The sequence below is a fragment of the Pinus tabuliformis genome, chromosome 7 (genome assembly GCF_031772625.1).
Source record: "Pinus tabuliformis cultivar Carrire ecotype Pingquan chromosome 7, CPIR1, whole genome shotgun sequence".
NCBI classification, from domain to species: Eukaryota; Viridiplantae; Streptophyta; class Pinopsida; order Pinales; family Pinaceae; genus Pinus; species Pinus tabuliformis.
Genome location: NC_142293.1, coordinates 1,400,920,448 through 1,400,933,386, shown reverse-complemented (window position 1 = coordinate 1,400,933,386; position 12,939 = coordinate 1,400,920,448). Strand labels below are relative to the sequence as shown.

Genomic DNA, 12,939 nt, shown 5'->3' with positions numbered 1-12,939 from the left:
ATCTTTGGGGGCCTATAATTTTCTTATTATTACCAAATGATTCCATTCACCATCATCACACACTAATTAAAGGTATCGGTCAACGGGCAGAGCAGGCCAGAGGGCATGTGCCCGTGACGCACTTACCCTGAGCGTAGGGTACTAGCCCTCCCGTTACCGGAGGGACGGGGGCTGGTTCCGGTTGCAGGGTCATATTCTCCGGGCTAAACCTAGGGTTTAGAGCCCTGCTCTGCACTGACCTAAGTGACCTTTAACCCTACTACAAGCAAGCTGCTTCGGTTAGTGAGGCATGAAAAAGACTGAAAGAAAACGAGAATAAAAGCAGAGTTACAGAGGGTTACATGGGCAGCCACAGGGTTTGAGCTGGAGAGGGGTCGGGTGGTGCAAAATATGTGAGAAGCGAATAGGTTTTTGATTTTATTTATTGGGTCTTCGGGTGCAATTTTTTTTGTTGTTGTAGTATTGACTAAGTTGCCTGACTGTCTCTGTCCGAGATATACTTTCATACTTTGTCTAATCTATATCCTCCTTCCCTTCATTCATTCTTTCTTGTTCTATTTCTGCAGCTGTTGCTGTTGTTCTTTCTTATTCATCGTCGTCTACTTTCCAAGTTCCTCTCCTTCTGCACTTGCCTTTGATTTGGTTGCGTATTTCAGATTCTCTTTTTCTCTCTTTGATGGTTTGCAATACAGATTGTCTCTCTGTGTGATTGTTTTCCGGTCCTCGTGGACAGGTGGGTGATAGAGAAATAGAGAAACAGTCTGTGTGCAATTTGATTTATAGAGCTAGAAGAAGATAGGCTTGCTTATCTTGACAGTTTTGTCATTGCCTTCCATGTTTTCCTTTTTGCCAACACACCACAAGATAGGCTTATCTTGCTGTTTTCTCATTGCCTTGTATGTTTGAATCAATTTTGGAGCCTCCTACGATATTATTAGCTTTGGTGGCAGGTTCAATCCATTCTGCATAGGAGCTCAGACAGTTCTGCAATCATGGCATTCTTCAATGCCACCTGAGAAGGTTGGCTTTCCCACCACTGGCTTCTTTGTGCTGCCACTGTGGGTGGATGTGGGTGGAGATGTGCTGCTTTGGCTGATTTGGCAAGTTGGCTTACAGTGCGGGGGTCAAGGATCTTGAAACAAGGAGTGGATCTGGATAATCAAGAATGCAGCAGCGACAGGAGGGGTTGTCTGTTGGTGATGTTCCTGATTTGTCTCTGCACATTAGCCCTCCAAATAGCAAGCCAGCATCCACTTCTAGTAGCACTGAGCATGACATTGGGTTTGATGTGTGGAGGAGGGCACTGAAGTCTAATGGGAACCTAAGTGAGGGTTCTACTAATTCAAGCGGGGCAAGTGAAAGAAGGGGAGCTGGGGACATAGATTTGTGTTTGGCACATCCTGCTAATCATAATAGTAGTAATTATAATAGATATGGTTCTGTTGATTGTAGCCATGATAGCAGACGAGATGAAGAAGAAAATCAGCGTTTGCCATCAACGCTAGCATTGCTGGAGCTGCAGCCTAATGAGAGAATTAGCAGCCCTATAAAAGGGGTTCCTATTTATCATAATCGTTCTCAGTCTTTTCCTTTTTTGCAGCCCACTGTGGAGACTCGCAAGCATGCTAGCTTATACCGAGGGCATGAGAATGGCTTCCATGAGAATCCCAAAGTGGGTTCTGGCATCTATGGTTCACAGGCCGAATCCTCTCCTACCCTCCATCAATCTCTGGCTGGTCAAGCTATTCTGCCATCCAGAGGTTACAATTGCTCCATTGATTCAGTTAGGGATCACAGAGGGGTCGACCCTTTGAGATTTGGCATGGCAGAGCTGGAAAATCCTTGTAGGATGCTAAATGCCAACCACCATCGTCACCAACAACATAATAATCCCTATCCCTATTCTCGCTCGGAGCTGAAGTTGGGAATTCCTCACGAGGACATAATGGAATCACAAGGTAGCGTGGGAAATGTCGACCATCACAGCATGGGGAGCTTTGAAGCTGGGGCATCCCGTGCTCCCTCAACCCTTTCTGATTCGCAAAGTTCACTGAGATCGAGATTCATGTCGAAGCTGCCTTCCAAGAGGAGCATAAGGGCCCCGCGAATGCGCTGGACCAGTACACTACATGCACATTTTGTTCACGCTGTTGAACTGCTGGGAGGCCATGAAAGTATGCTCATTTGTTCCAGTGTTTTCCCCCCTTTAGAATAAAGTATTTCTTCCCATGTCTTCCATGAAACAAAATACTGGTTTCTTCTCGATTGTCAGTCTTCACATGAAATCAATTTTTTCCAGGTCGCCATTCCCAAAGTGAAACCTGAACTAATCTGCTTATGGGAATAATCTAGGGTTTGTCTATCACCTAGGTTTCGCTTCAACTGTGTTGTTCTTCATAGAGGTATCAACTCCCAAAAATGCCCTCCCTAGATAGCCTTGCAGTGCCCCGTATAACTACTTTTGCATTGAACTCATCACAGAAGCGACGATAGCCTGTTTTCGATTTTCGAATTTTACCCCTACACAATCTGAAACGTGTAACTGCAGTGAAGCAGCCAAACCCCTTTTGCATACCAATTTGTTCCAACAACAAATTCAAACATATGGTTGCACTAAATCTTCAAATTTTCATTTTCCATAGACTATGCAGAAAGAAGTGCAGAGATTAATGTAATACACAAATGAATCTTTATCATTTTATAAGCTATGCAGATCTAGGGGAGTTCTGACATATTTTCCTGTTTGTTCCAGGAGCTACTCCCAAGTCAGTATTGGAGCTTATGAATGTCAAGGATCTGACCTTAGCCCATGTAAAAAGTCACTTGCAGGTATACCTAACATGATTCTCTTATTCAAGATTATTGTAATAAATTCCAAGTCATACCAGTGACTGTGTGGTGGTTGATTAACATATATGATACATGTACGACTGGCAGGCCCAAAAAATGTTGTTGTAAGCTCAAACCAAACATGCATCTACTTAGTGCTTGTGATGAATCAAAGTACAAAAGCAAAAGCCAGCGGATTTGTGCTTTGATTGATTTCAAGATAGTCAAGATCTTGTTAACAGTTTCTGTATTCTAATCTGTGGTAAATATATTTGACCAGAAATCTCTATATGGTTGCAGATGTATCGAACTGTGAAGACAACAGACAAACCTGCAGCTTCTTCAGGTGAATACAAATCATGGTGTTTTCAAATTGAACGGATTTTCGAACCATATGATCATGTGAGGTGTATATTTGTCTCTTCATATTTCTGGATGGGTTCTGTAGATGATTGTGTCAAACAGCAACCAGTACACATATACTGTGGCATGTGGGAACAAAACTATAAAATCTTTTTTCTTGCTCCTCCCATCTTGTGGCATCTGGGAATAGAACCAGAAAAACTCCTTTCCTCCTTCCTCCCTCTAATAGTTTCCCTGATGGGAGGTTGTTTTCATTGTTACTACAAACCTCTCATGTCAAAAGACCACTAAGACTGTTAAGCTAGGCTTACCCACTGATCTGACTAATTTTCTCATTAATTTGCTTAGGGTTTTTTTATGTGTGTTAGGGTGAAGGGGGGCCTGTTGTTTTTAATTATCATATGATAATTTTGGATCTGGTATTATTCACTGTATCTATTCTAACGAATGCCCATTCGATCCCATTTCAGGTCAATCCGAAACATTTGAGACTTCCAGTGGAGAAACACCGGAAGATTTCATAACGGAGAAACCCCAATTTAATAATTCAGGCAACGATGTTGTCAAATATGGTCGAATGGGCAACGGGCGGGATTCTGCGCTATCAGTCCAGGGCAAATCGCAATTTCAGCAGGAGGACTATTCGAATTTATGGAGCAACCCGTCAAGGTACACCTGCTTCTCTCTCCATGTTAAAAGCAGTAGTTAAAGAACGCCAGATATATTTTTCTCCGGATAGTGCCCACTGGATAAATACGCATTCTGTGTCGTAGTCAATATTATCGAAGTAAGCGAAATGACCGTATCACATTAATGTTTGGCCACGTGAAACTCGGCCACGCGTCACGGGTTTCTGGTGGTTAAGTTCAACCTAACAAACCATGTCCCAACTGTTTCTGCTTTGACATTTCACCATTGTTTACAAAACAACCATTCAACGACAGTTTTATTCTCAGACCAGGGATGAAAAAACGTGTTCGCCCTGAGGTCTATAGACTTGAATTGTGTAGTTTGGTATTAATGTCAGATGGAATCGAACGGTACATATCCAAGTATTATGCACTAAGCTAATGATTCATTTACTATATTTCCATCATACACTAAGCCAATGATTCACTTACTATGTTTCTATTATCTAGATTAAATAAAAATAAAATGATCCTGGTTAATATTTACCTCTTAGAATTACCTAGTTTACATAGCTTCCAGAAATAAACAATTCCTGTACAGATATTGGATAGTACTAGAATTAATGAATAAATCCGGTGTCAAAACGTACTGGATGTACCACAAGCTATGCGGTCAGCCAAATTTGGTCCACGAAAGTTCAATGTCATAGGAATCACTCTGACTGAATTTCACGAAGACCGAAATAACCAGACAGTATTCATGGAATACAGCCCAGCAAAAGAGCGGGAATTACCCTTCGAAAATATCTTCGAGGGAATCGCCTAACCTATTGCGTTATAAAAAGAAGTGCAGGTTACTTACAAAACCTACTGAGTAGGCTAAATTGAAATTCAGTACACTCTAAAGAAGGAATCCATTATCCCTTTCTGTTGGGTTTTTAAGAGTGTATGTCGACTGTAGTAGAAAGATATCACAGATAAGAGCATGCATCCTCCTAGATCTTGCCACTCGTTTTGCTTGCCAATTACCATGCTATACAAAGACCGGCAATCTACGCTCCAACTTTTTGATAAAAGTACAGTCCATCGAACGTAGGGTTATAGCCTAAGATCATGAAATGACGAAGTTAACCTAAAATTATATGCTCGACTTCACATTTTTCCAAACTGGGAGGTTTAAAGACCATGAGTAGCTGTATAAAAATTTGATATCCAGGGCTGTATATTTTCAAATTATATAACTTCCTCTCGATTTCAAGTGCACCTTAGGGTTTTAATACTTAACTGTTAGGTTTTCAATTCCTCGAGTAGGTTCTTAATTCTCACTGTCAGTTTTCATAAGTGTGTGCGCCTTAGCGTTTCAATGCTTCATGGAGTGAAAGAATCACACTTTGAACGGCCAGTTTGAAAATTAGGATAGGTATGAGTCCACTTCAAAGGATTTTACTAACTCATCTTAGTTTCGCATTCATATATTACCATATATATATATATATATATATATATATATATATATATGTGTGGGGGGAAGTATTGCAATATAATATATAAGGAGTTTTATTAATATTACATCTTATTAAATATAAATATTTATTATTATATATCAGTAGATTAATACTTATTTAATATTATATATTAGTAAATTAAGAGTATTAATGAGTGAAATTAATATTGTTATTTTTATTTTATTTTGATATTTGTTAATGGAGTTGATTTTTTGTTCAAGTAGGAGGTATTTATTTTTATTGACGGTTTAAAAAGGAAATTAGTTAAGAGATTAATATATCATTAAATTGGGATATATCATTGGTTTTTAGTTTGATTTGACCTACTCCAACTTCAAGTGTCTTATATTTTCATAAACTTTATAGATTAAGATTTGATTGAGTTGCTCATAATAATTTTTAGTAATCTTTAGACAATAATATATTTTCTTTTTAAGAAGATTTTGTTAGTTACATCTCTTTTCTATATATTTAATATACACATGTTTCTAATATAAAGATTAATATATTAATTTTTTACATCTATATAAATAAATTATGTAAAAGAAACGATTACATTCTACATTTTATTAATAAAAATATAAAATTTTCACTCTCTAACGCCTCTCTGAATCGAAAACATTTACAACAAATATTTTCAATAAAAAAATATGTTACTCTTTAAGTTCTTTTAAATATAAGAGTGAGAATTGATGTGGGTATCCCTTACCAATATAAGATATTTTTATAATACTTTTAGTGGATATTTAATGGGTTTGGTATTTACTTCATTCTCCTACTTCTATATCCCCTTGGACCAATAAATGGATAGCTTACCTAAACTTCCTACCAAAATATTATAATTTATCATACTCCTATAACTTGTAGGTTAGAGTTTAATTTATCATACTCCTATAACTAGTAGGTTAGAGTTTCATAGAATTGAATAAGATGCACACTCACTTACACTTGGGAAAAGTGACTAACTTTCAATAATATTGGTGAAAATTATCATCTTCCACTTTCATCAATGATATAGCGTCTTAGAAATTTATATCCTTGTGGGATAAAGTCTTAGAAATCTCATTGATATTAAAAACACAATTTACCACATCAAGATGTTCAAATGACGTGATAGGGTAAACAAGGAAGAATGAAACTCCCAACATTCTAGTAAATAATGCTTTCAGTTCCCCTTCTCTTTCATTTGATGATCTCCTAATGCTTCTAGTTTCCTCTCTCTTTCATTTGATGATCTCCTAGAAAAAGAGACTAAGAAGATTGAGGTAGGATGGCTTAGTCTTCTAACTAATCCATAATATATTTAGTAATAATATCACTCACATACTAAAATTTACATTCTTATAAAACCCTATCTTGTTGAGTCCATCTAAATTTAAAGTAAAATCTTAAATAAAGGAAAAAAAATGGTTAATAGTGAGTTTTGAAACACCTTTAGATATCATTATTTCATATTTATTTCTTAATATGTTTCTGTGTAACCATGATTATATTTCTATCCTTATCTTCATATCTAATAATTTGAGAATAATCTCAAGGTACATTTTACAAAATATACTATACAGTGTAGCTCAAATATAATACCAATCAACTCTAACATAAAAATGACCAATAGAATTAATATCAATTAATAAAACATTTTAAAAAAAATATTGAAAAAAATATCATTCCGTGCACAATGAATAGATGTTTTACAGCTACCAACCAACCAACCAACTGTTGTGGGTGGGATCGTTTAACCATTTTTTGTATTTCTAATGTTACACATCATTTCAAAGTCTCTATGATGTGGAGATACATTTTCCAAAAAACATAGTTTAAACAACTACTTGAAAGCTAAGCCTTTACGAATTAGTAACCACGAAACCATCCTTAATTTAGAGAAGAATTTAAATGTTCAAACACTTGAAGGAAATATATGCATTTTCTTCACCTTTTTCCTAGATTTGAAAAGCCCCAATTCCTATTGAACTTGTCCTCGAAGAAAAATTATGTAAATGTACACTTAATGGGTTAACCTATAACCACGTACAATCTTGAGAAGAACTTGTCCTCGAAGAAAAATTATGTAAATGTAAACTTAATGGGTTAACTTATAACCACATACAATCGTGAGAAGAAGCCATAGATTGTGAGTGTTGGTCTTATAAGGATTTTTAAGTGTGAAAAACTACTAAAGGTTGTGAATATGAGAATGGTTAGAGAAAATCACCAAACTTACAAGTTGGATATACCATGTATTTTATGTTTTGATTCCATATCCAATATATCTTGCCAATAAAAAAACCCTTTTCGAACCAACCTCTTAGGAAGGTGTAGGGTGAAACCCAAAACAAAGTGGAGACATCACACTTATGAGTCTAAATCAAAGCACAAGAAATATGAGAGAACCTTATATAGAGAACTTAATGCCATGTAAATGCAAGAGTGATTGTTTTCCACATGTCCTCAAATTGTTTAGTATCAAAATTATTCAATAACAAAAAAGAAACGACTTATTAAGGAGTAACGCTTAGCTTTGAGCTTAAGAATGCATGAGATGTTTAGAATATGAGAATTTCATCCATAAATCCCTCCAAATAAAAATCAAGCCAACCATTCTAGCATATGAAGCAACTCATTACTGCTTGACATCAATTAAGATCAAAGAATGCTCATCTTCAAGCAAGGTCTATATGCCCCAAATAACCATAGGCACTAAACAAACTCTACTATTTTTCACACTTCCAAAGTCCTTAATACTGAATGAGTTAATGACCAATAATAGTATCATTTACTAAAGAATAACCCCTAACTTTGAGCTTGTGAACCTCATGAGAAATTTATAATGCGAACAATGCCATTAATAGATTCTCCCTAAATAGGCATTCAGTAAAACAATCCTTTATTGTTTAATATTAGTTAACCTTATACCACAACCTCCCTTTAGGCAAGGTGAAGATAGACCAACCATAGGAAATTAGCAACCTCTACCAATTTTTGACCATAAGAAACTTCTTAACAGCTAAACTTTGAGCTGGGTGAATTTGCTTAAAAGATTTTTCCAATAATTGTTTTTACCAATTAACCAGTAATCTTGAAACTTCTAACAATAAAAATTAAATTGAAAATTTTGTATATACCATTAGGGAAAATTGATTCCAAAGACAACCTTAAATAATGAAAAATATCATTTCTTTCATAAACTACTCAAAATACCTTTTCCTCGCTCACTTTTTGATACTAATTAATTAAAAATAGATATTTAAAAATTAATTATTTTTAAATAAAAATAATAGTAATTATAAAATATTATTATTAAATTTCTAAGATTAATATTTTATACATTTATTATAGTAAAATAATTTTAAATATATTTAATAAATAGGTTGTAAATTGTTATAAATATTTTTTAATTTATTCATTTCATCAATATAATTAAATATTTGTAAATTTTAATTTAATCATTATAGATATTATAAAATCTTTTTTAAGAATAAACAGTGTCTTTCATATATGAAAAATATCAATCATTCTTATCAACCAACTAAAATAAATTCAATTAATAATTATAAATTTAAACACAATGTTATAAAATATTTTTTATTAAATAACATAATAAATATTACTATAAATTAATAATACTATTAATTAAATATAATTTATAATTTAAATTCAATAAGTTATAAATTATAAATGTTATTGAATTATAAATTTTATTATATTTATACATATTTATTATATAATAAACCTTATTTAAATAAAATAATGTAAACCTTATTTAAATAAAATAATGTGTGAATTAAAATGTATCTTAAAAATTGTTACTGTACTTTAAACTAGTTAAAAAAATTAATAACAAAAAATAATTTGAAAGAATATTTTATAAATATTTAACTTTACTAAACTACAAACTTAGTTGTAGTTGCATTATCTTATTACATGAAAAATCTTTCATAATCACTTACAATATTAAATTTTAGGTTGTGAGTGTAATGAAATAGATTGTTGTTCATCTAATTCTTATTCATGACATAAAAGACAAGCATTTTACATTATGTCTTATGGAATAAATTGGTGTTCTGTTCATGATATAAGTATTAGTATGTGCGATCATTCACAAGTTTTATTAAAGAGGATAACAATATGATGGGAGTTTAGTTTAAGGTGAAATCTATTAAGAAATGAGCAATAGTACATTTTGGTTTATTACGTTCGTTTCTTTTCTCAATGGTAACTCATTTTTATATTGCTTTAAAAAGGTAGATGATAAGGAATTATGTCATTTAAAATGAATTCCAATATTATTCATAGAAAATATTATTATAATTATTATAAAAATATGTATATTAATTAATATTTTATAACATTTTGTAGAGGTTATAGTGAAATAATATTGTATAACAATTTATAGAGATTATAATAAAATTATATTTTTATATTTTATTGAAAATTAAAAATTTATTAGTTATTTTTCTATATTTTATAATTGGTTTAGATTTTTAAGTAATACATATTCATACTTATTATTGACATAGAATTTGCCAATTAAATCTAGAATTTTAATAATTTTATAAAACATAGGATTTAGCATAGAGCATTGTGGTTGACTATTTTTTGAATGGATATGTTCATTAGACGTAGAATTTCTTGACAATTTTTATACCTTTATTTAGTTGGTGCACCATTTCTTCCTTCTTGAATTCCTCATAGTTGGAACTGATTAGTTGCACTTAGTCTGAGGCTTCTAAAATGATTTCCCTTACTCAAATTTATGACAATATTCTTAAGTCTATTGTATTCCATCCTCCTAGAGAAAATATAACTAAACTTGTAAAATCCCTAGAGCTAGAGCTAGAAACAATCCATATAATGCCTGAGATAAACACCATATTAACTCGTGGCCATACAATAAAGAACACCTTCGCAATATTGAAAAAAACTATAAAAAAAAATAATGAAAATTCCCCTAATATAGGGAATGGAACACAAGTAACATCCTTGAAGCGAATGATTAGAACACAGGTAACATCCTTGAAGCCAAAGATTAAAACGTTCTAGGAAAATGTGAGCGTAGATGAGGTGAAAGGAGGGGGCTCATGTGTAATCCAAACCCAAATTATGACTAAAAGTATACATGCAATCCTAAGAAATATAATAGAACCTGTGAAGTTATTGCATAGATCTATAAACTAGGTTCTCCACATATGAATTGCAAACTAAACAACCATAATTCCACCTTGACATGTGAAATTCCTTTTCATATATTTGAAAATGTGTGAGGCCAAATGCTTGAGCAAATGAACAAGGCATTAGGACTCTTTGCATTATCGAGCACACTATACGACTTTGCTTCCATGTTGTGTGACCTCTGAAGCCTTAAATGCCACTATGTGCCTTGGTTCTAATATGAAAATATCATATAATGGGTTGATTATAAACATTTCCATTGATGTTGATGACCCCCTCTTTTAGGAATGGTGCTTGTTTAGTGAGACTATTTTGTATTTTCTTATTCTCCTATAACACATCATACTACTTAATGGATGTTACTTTGGATACTTCCTGTTTTGATTGAACTATGATTGATGTTGATAAATTATCAACTGAAATAGTAACCAAGACATTTTGTTTATGATGACTTTAGAATCTCCCATCACTATCAAAGACGAGATGTGAGAATTGGTGGCTATCCTTAAGCCTTGCAATAAGGCACATGCTTCTAGTTAGTTGTTAAATGAGTACCAATACCACATGCAAGTAATGTTTCTATTATTCATATATTGCTCAGGATTACCTCTCCCTCACCTAATATCCTAGTTACATGAAATTCTAGAGCCTAATATTTCTAATGAATCTTTATCTCACCAAATATAGGAATAGGAAAAACAAACACTCAACGAACACTATAATTTTGATAATTTTTTCGTAAGTTAATATATTTGGAATAATTTTTTTCTATATACGTGTACAAAAGAAAGCATGGTATATGGTATATTCTTGAAAGATACCACTTTCTTGTTTCTAATGGGATGCAGTGTATAAAATTAGTCATTGTTCATAGGTTCATCCTACGATAATTTAATTGTTGAGCACGGATGAACATGTATAGGGTTATAGCCCTTGATTAAAGTCAAAGTTTGATAGGCTCAATACAATACTGATGCACTTTGTGTGTAAATAAAACAAAGTTTATAACTTTGTAACAAACCAATAAAACATGTCTCTCAACAATATATATTCTATATATTTTATTACGGAAACTATGGAGATATCTTGAAGTAATGGTTGAACATGTAGTTACACTTAGAAATATTATATTAATGGTTTCATGACATGTGCAAACATAAGTGGATCAACGTCTACCCTTACATCCTTCTTTCTTTATAAGTCAAATGGGGTTAAATTCAATGGCAAAAGATGACGACTTTGTCAACCTTGAGCAAGATTCAGTTATCATGATGGCTACTTACTTGGAATCCAAGGTGACACCTTGAGGTAGTGGCTGAAAGTGTGATCATAACCCATGCACACATAAATGGGTCAAAGCCCACCCCCGTGTCCTTCCTTTACAAAGTTATAATATACCTAGTTGTCTTAATGGTGAGCCCTCTCATCACAATAATTGAAACAACACGATTTCCTTTTGGGAAGTAGTACATGTCTTGGTTTCCTTAATGATGGGCCCTCTCATTACAATAAGTAACTGGGACACCTTAATTTCCCTTTGGACAAGTATTAGAAGTCTTAATTTTATTTTGTTACCTATATAAACTAGCCCAATCATATATATATATATATTTATATATTTACTTTCAAATAAATTAACACTATCAATATCTTATAAGAAACTTAATTGATGATGGAAATAATGTGAAATCTGTGAAAATTAAGAAATCCAAAGTTCAAAACATAACCAATTGCTTTTTATTTTCATTTTTAAAATAAACATATTACCAATAATTTATCAATACAAACAAAAACACCTCCTTATTACCCAACCCAAAAAAAAAATATTTCATATTTGATAATTTTACTAAATATTTACTCTAGTATTTACTCTATATGTAGTACACATATTTACATACCCAACATATTTATGAAAACTAATATTTATTTCAAATTTATTTTGAAAAATTTGGTTCAAAATGATGTTGATAAATACAATGTTAATCTTCCATGATATAATTATAATGGATGATGGCATATGCATAAAGTATGTATAGAAAATGATGTGAATATTGTAATTTTTGAAGATAAATTCGTATATACATTAGTTAGTTTGAACATATCTAATTCAATATTTATTATAAATATAAATGATTACAATTTATATTTAGAGAAAAATAAGGTTTTTTTTTTTTTTTTTTTATTACATCTTTAATGGTTATTTAATTTACCATTAAGGATGTAATTTAATATTTTATAGACTTTTGAGTGAGACTTATTTTGTTGGTGGGGATTGTAAGCTAATGACTTTGTTTCAAATTGGTGTTTTCTTTTCAGCATTTTTTGGAATTTGTTTTTCTTTTCAGCATTTTTTGGAATTTGTGTTTCTGTCTATTTTAGATTTACAGAATGCCTTTCAATATTATAAGACATGGTCGGGTATTGCATATTTAATTTCTTGTTAG

General features: G+C 32.6%; 1 protein-coding gene across 1 annotated transcript in view; it reads left to right on the top strand.

Annotated features, from left to right (window-relative positions):
* The first annotated feature begins 331 nt into the window (after window positions 1-331).
* The window catches only part of KAN2 (Homeodomain-like superfamily protein), a 37,688-nt gene continuing 25,080 nt past the window's right edge, over window positions 332-12,939 (top strand). Inside the window, exons 1-5 of the mRNA XM_089459822.1 lie at window positions 332-733; window positions 951-2,174; window positions 2,753-2,829; window positions 3,130-3,175; window positions 3,663-3,861. Of these exons, the coding sequence (XP_089315948.1) occupies window positions 1,166-2,174; window positions 2,753-2,829; window positions 3,130-3,175; window positions 3,663-3,861 (1,331 nt within the window). The 5' untranslated portion in view covers window positions 332-733; window positions 951-1,165. The remainder of the gene's footprint in view (window positions 734-950; window positions 2,175-2,752; window positions 2,830-3,129; window positions 3,176-3,662; window positions 3,862-12,939) is intronic.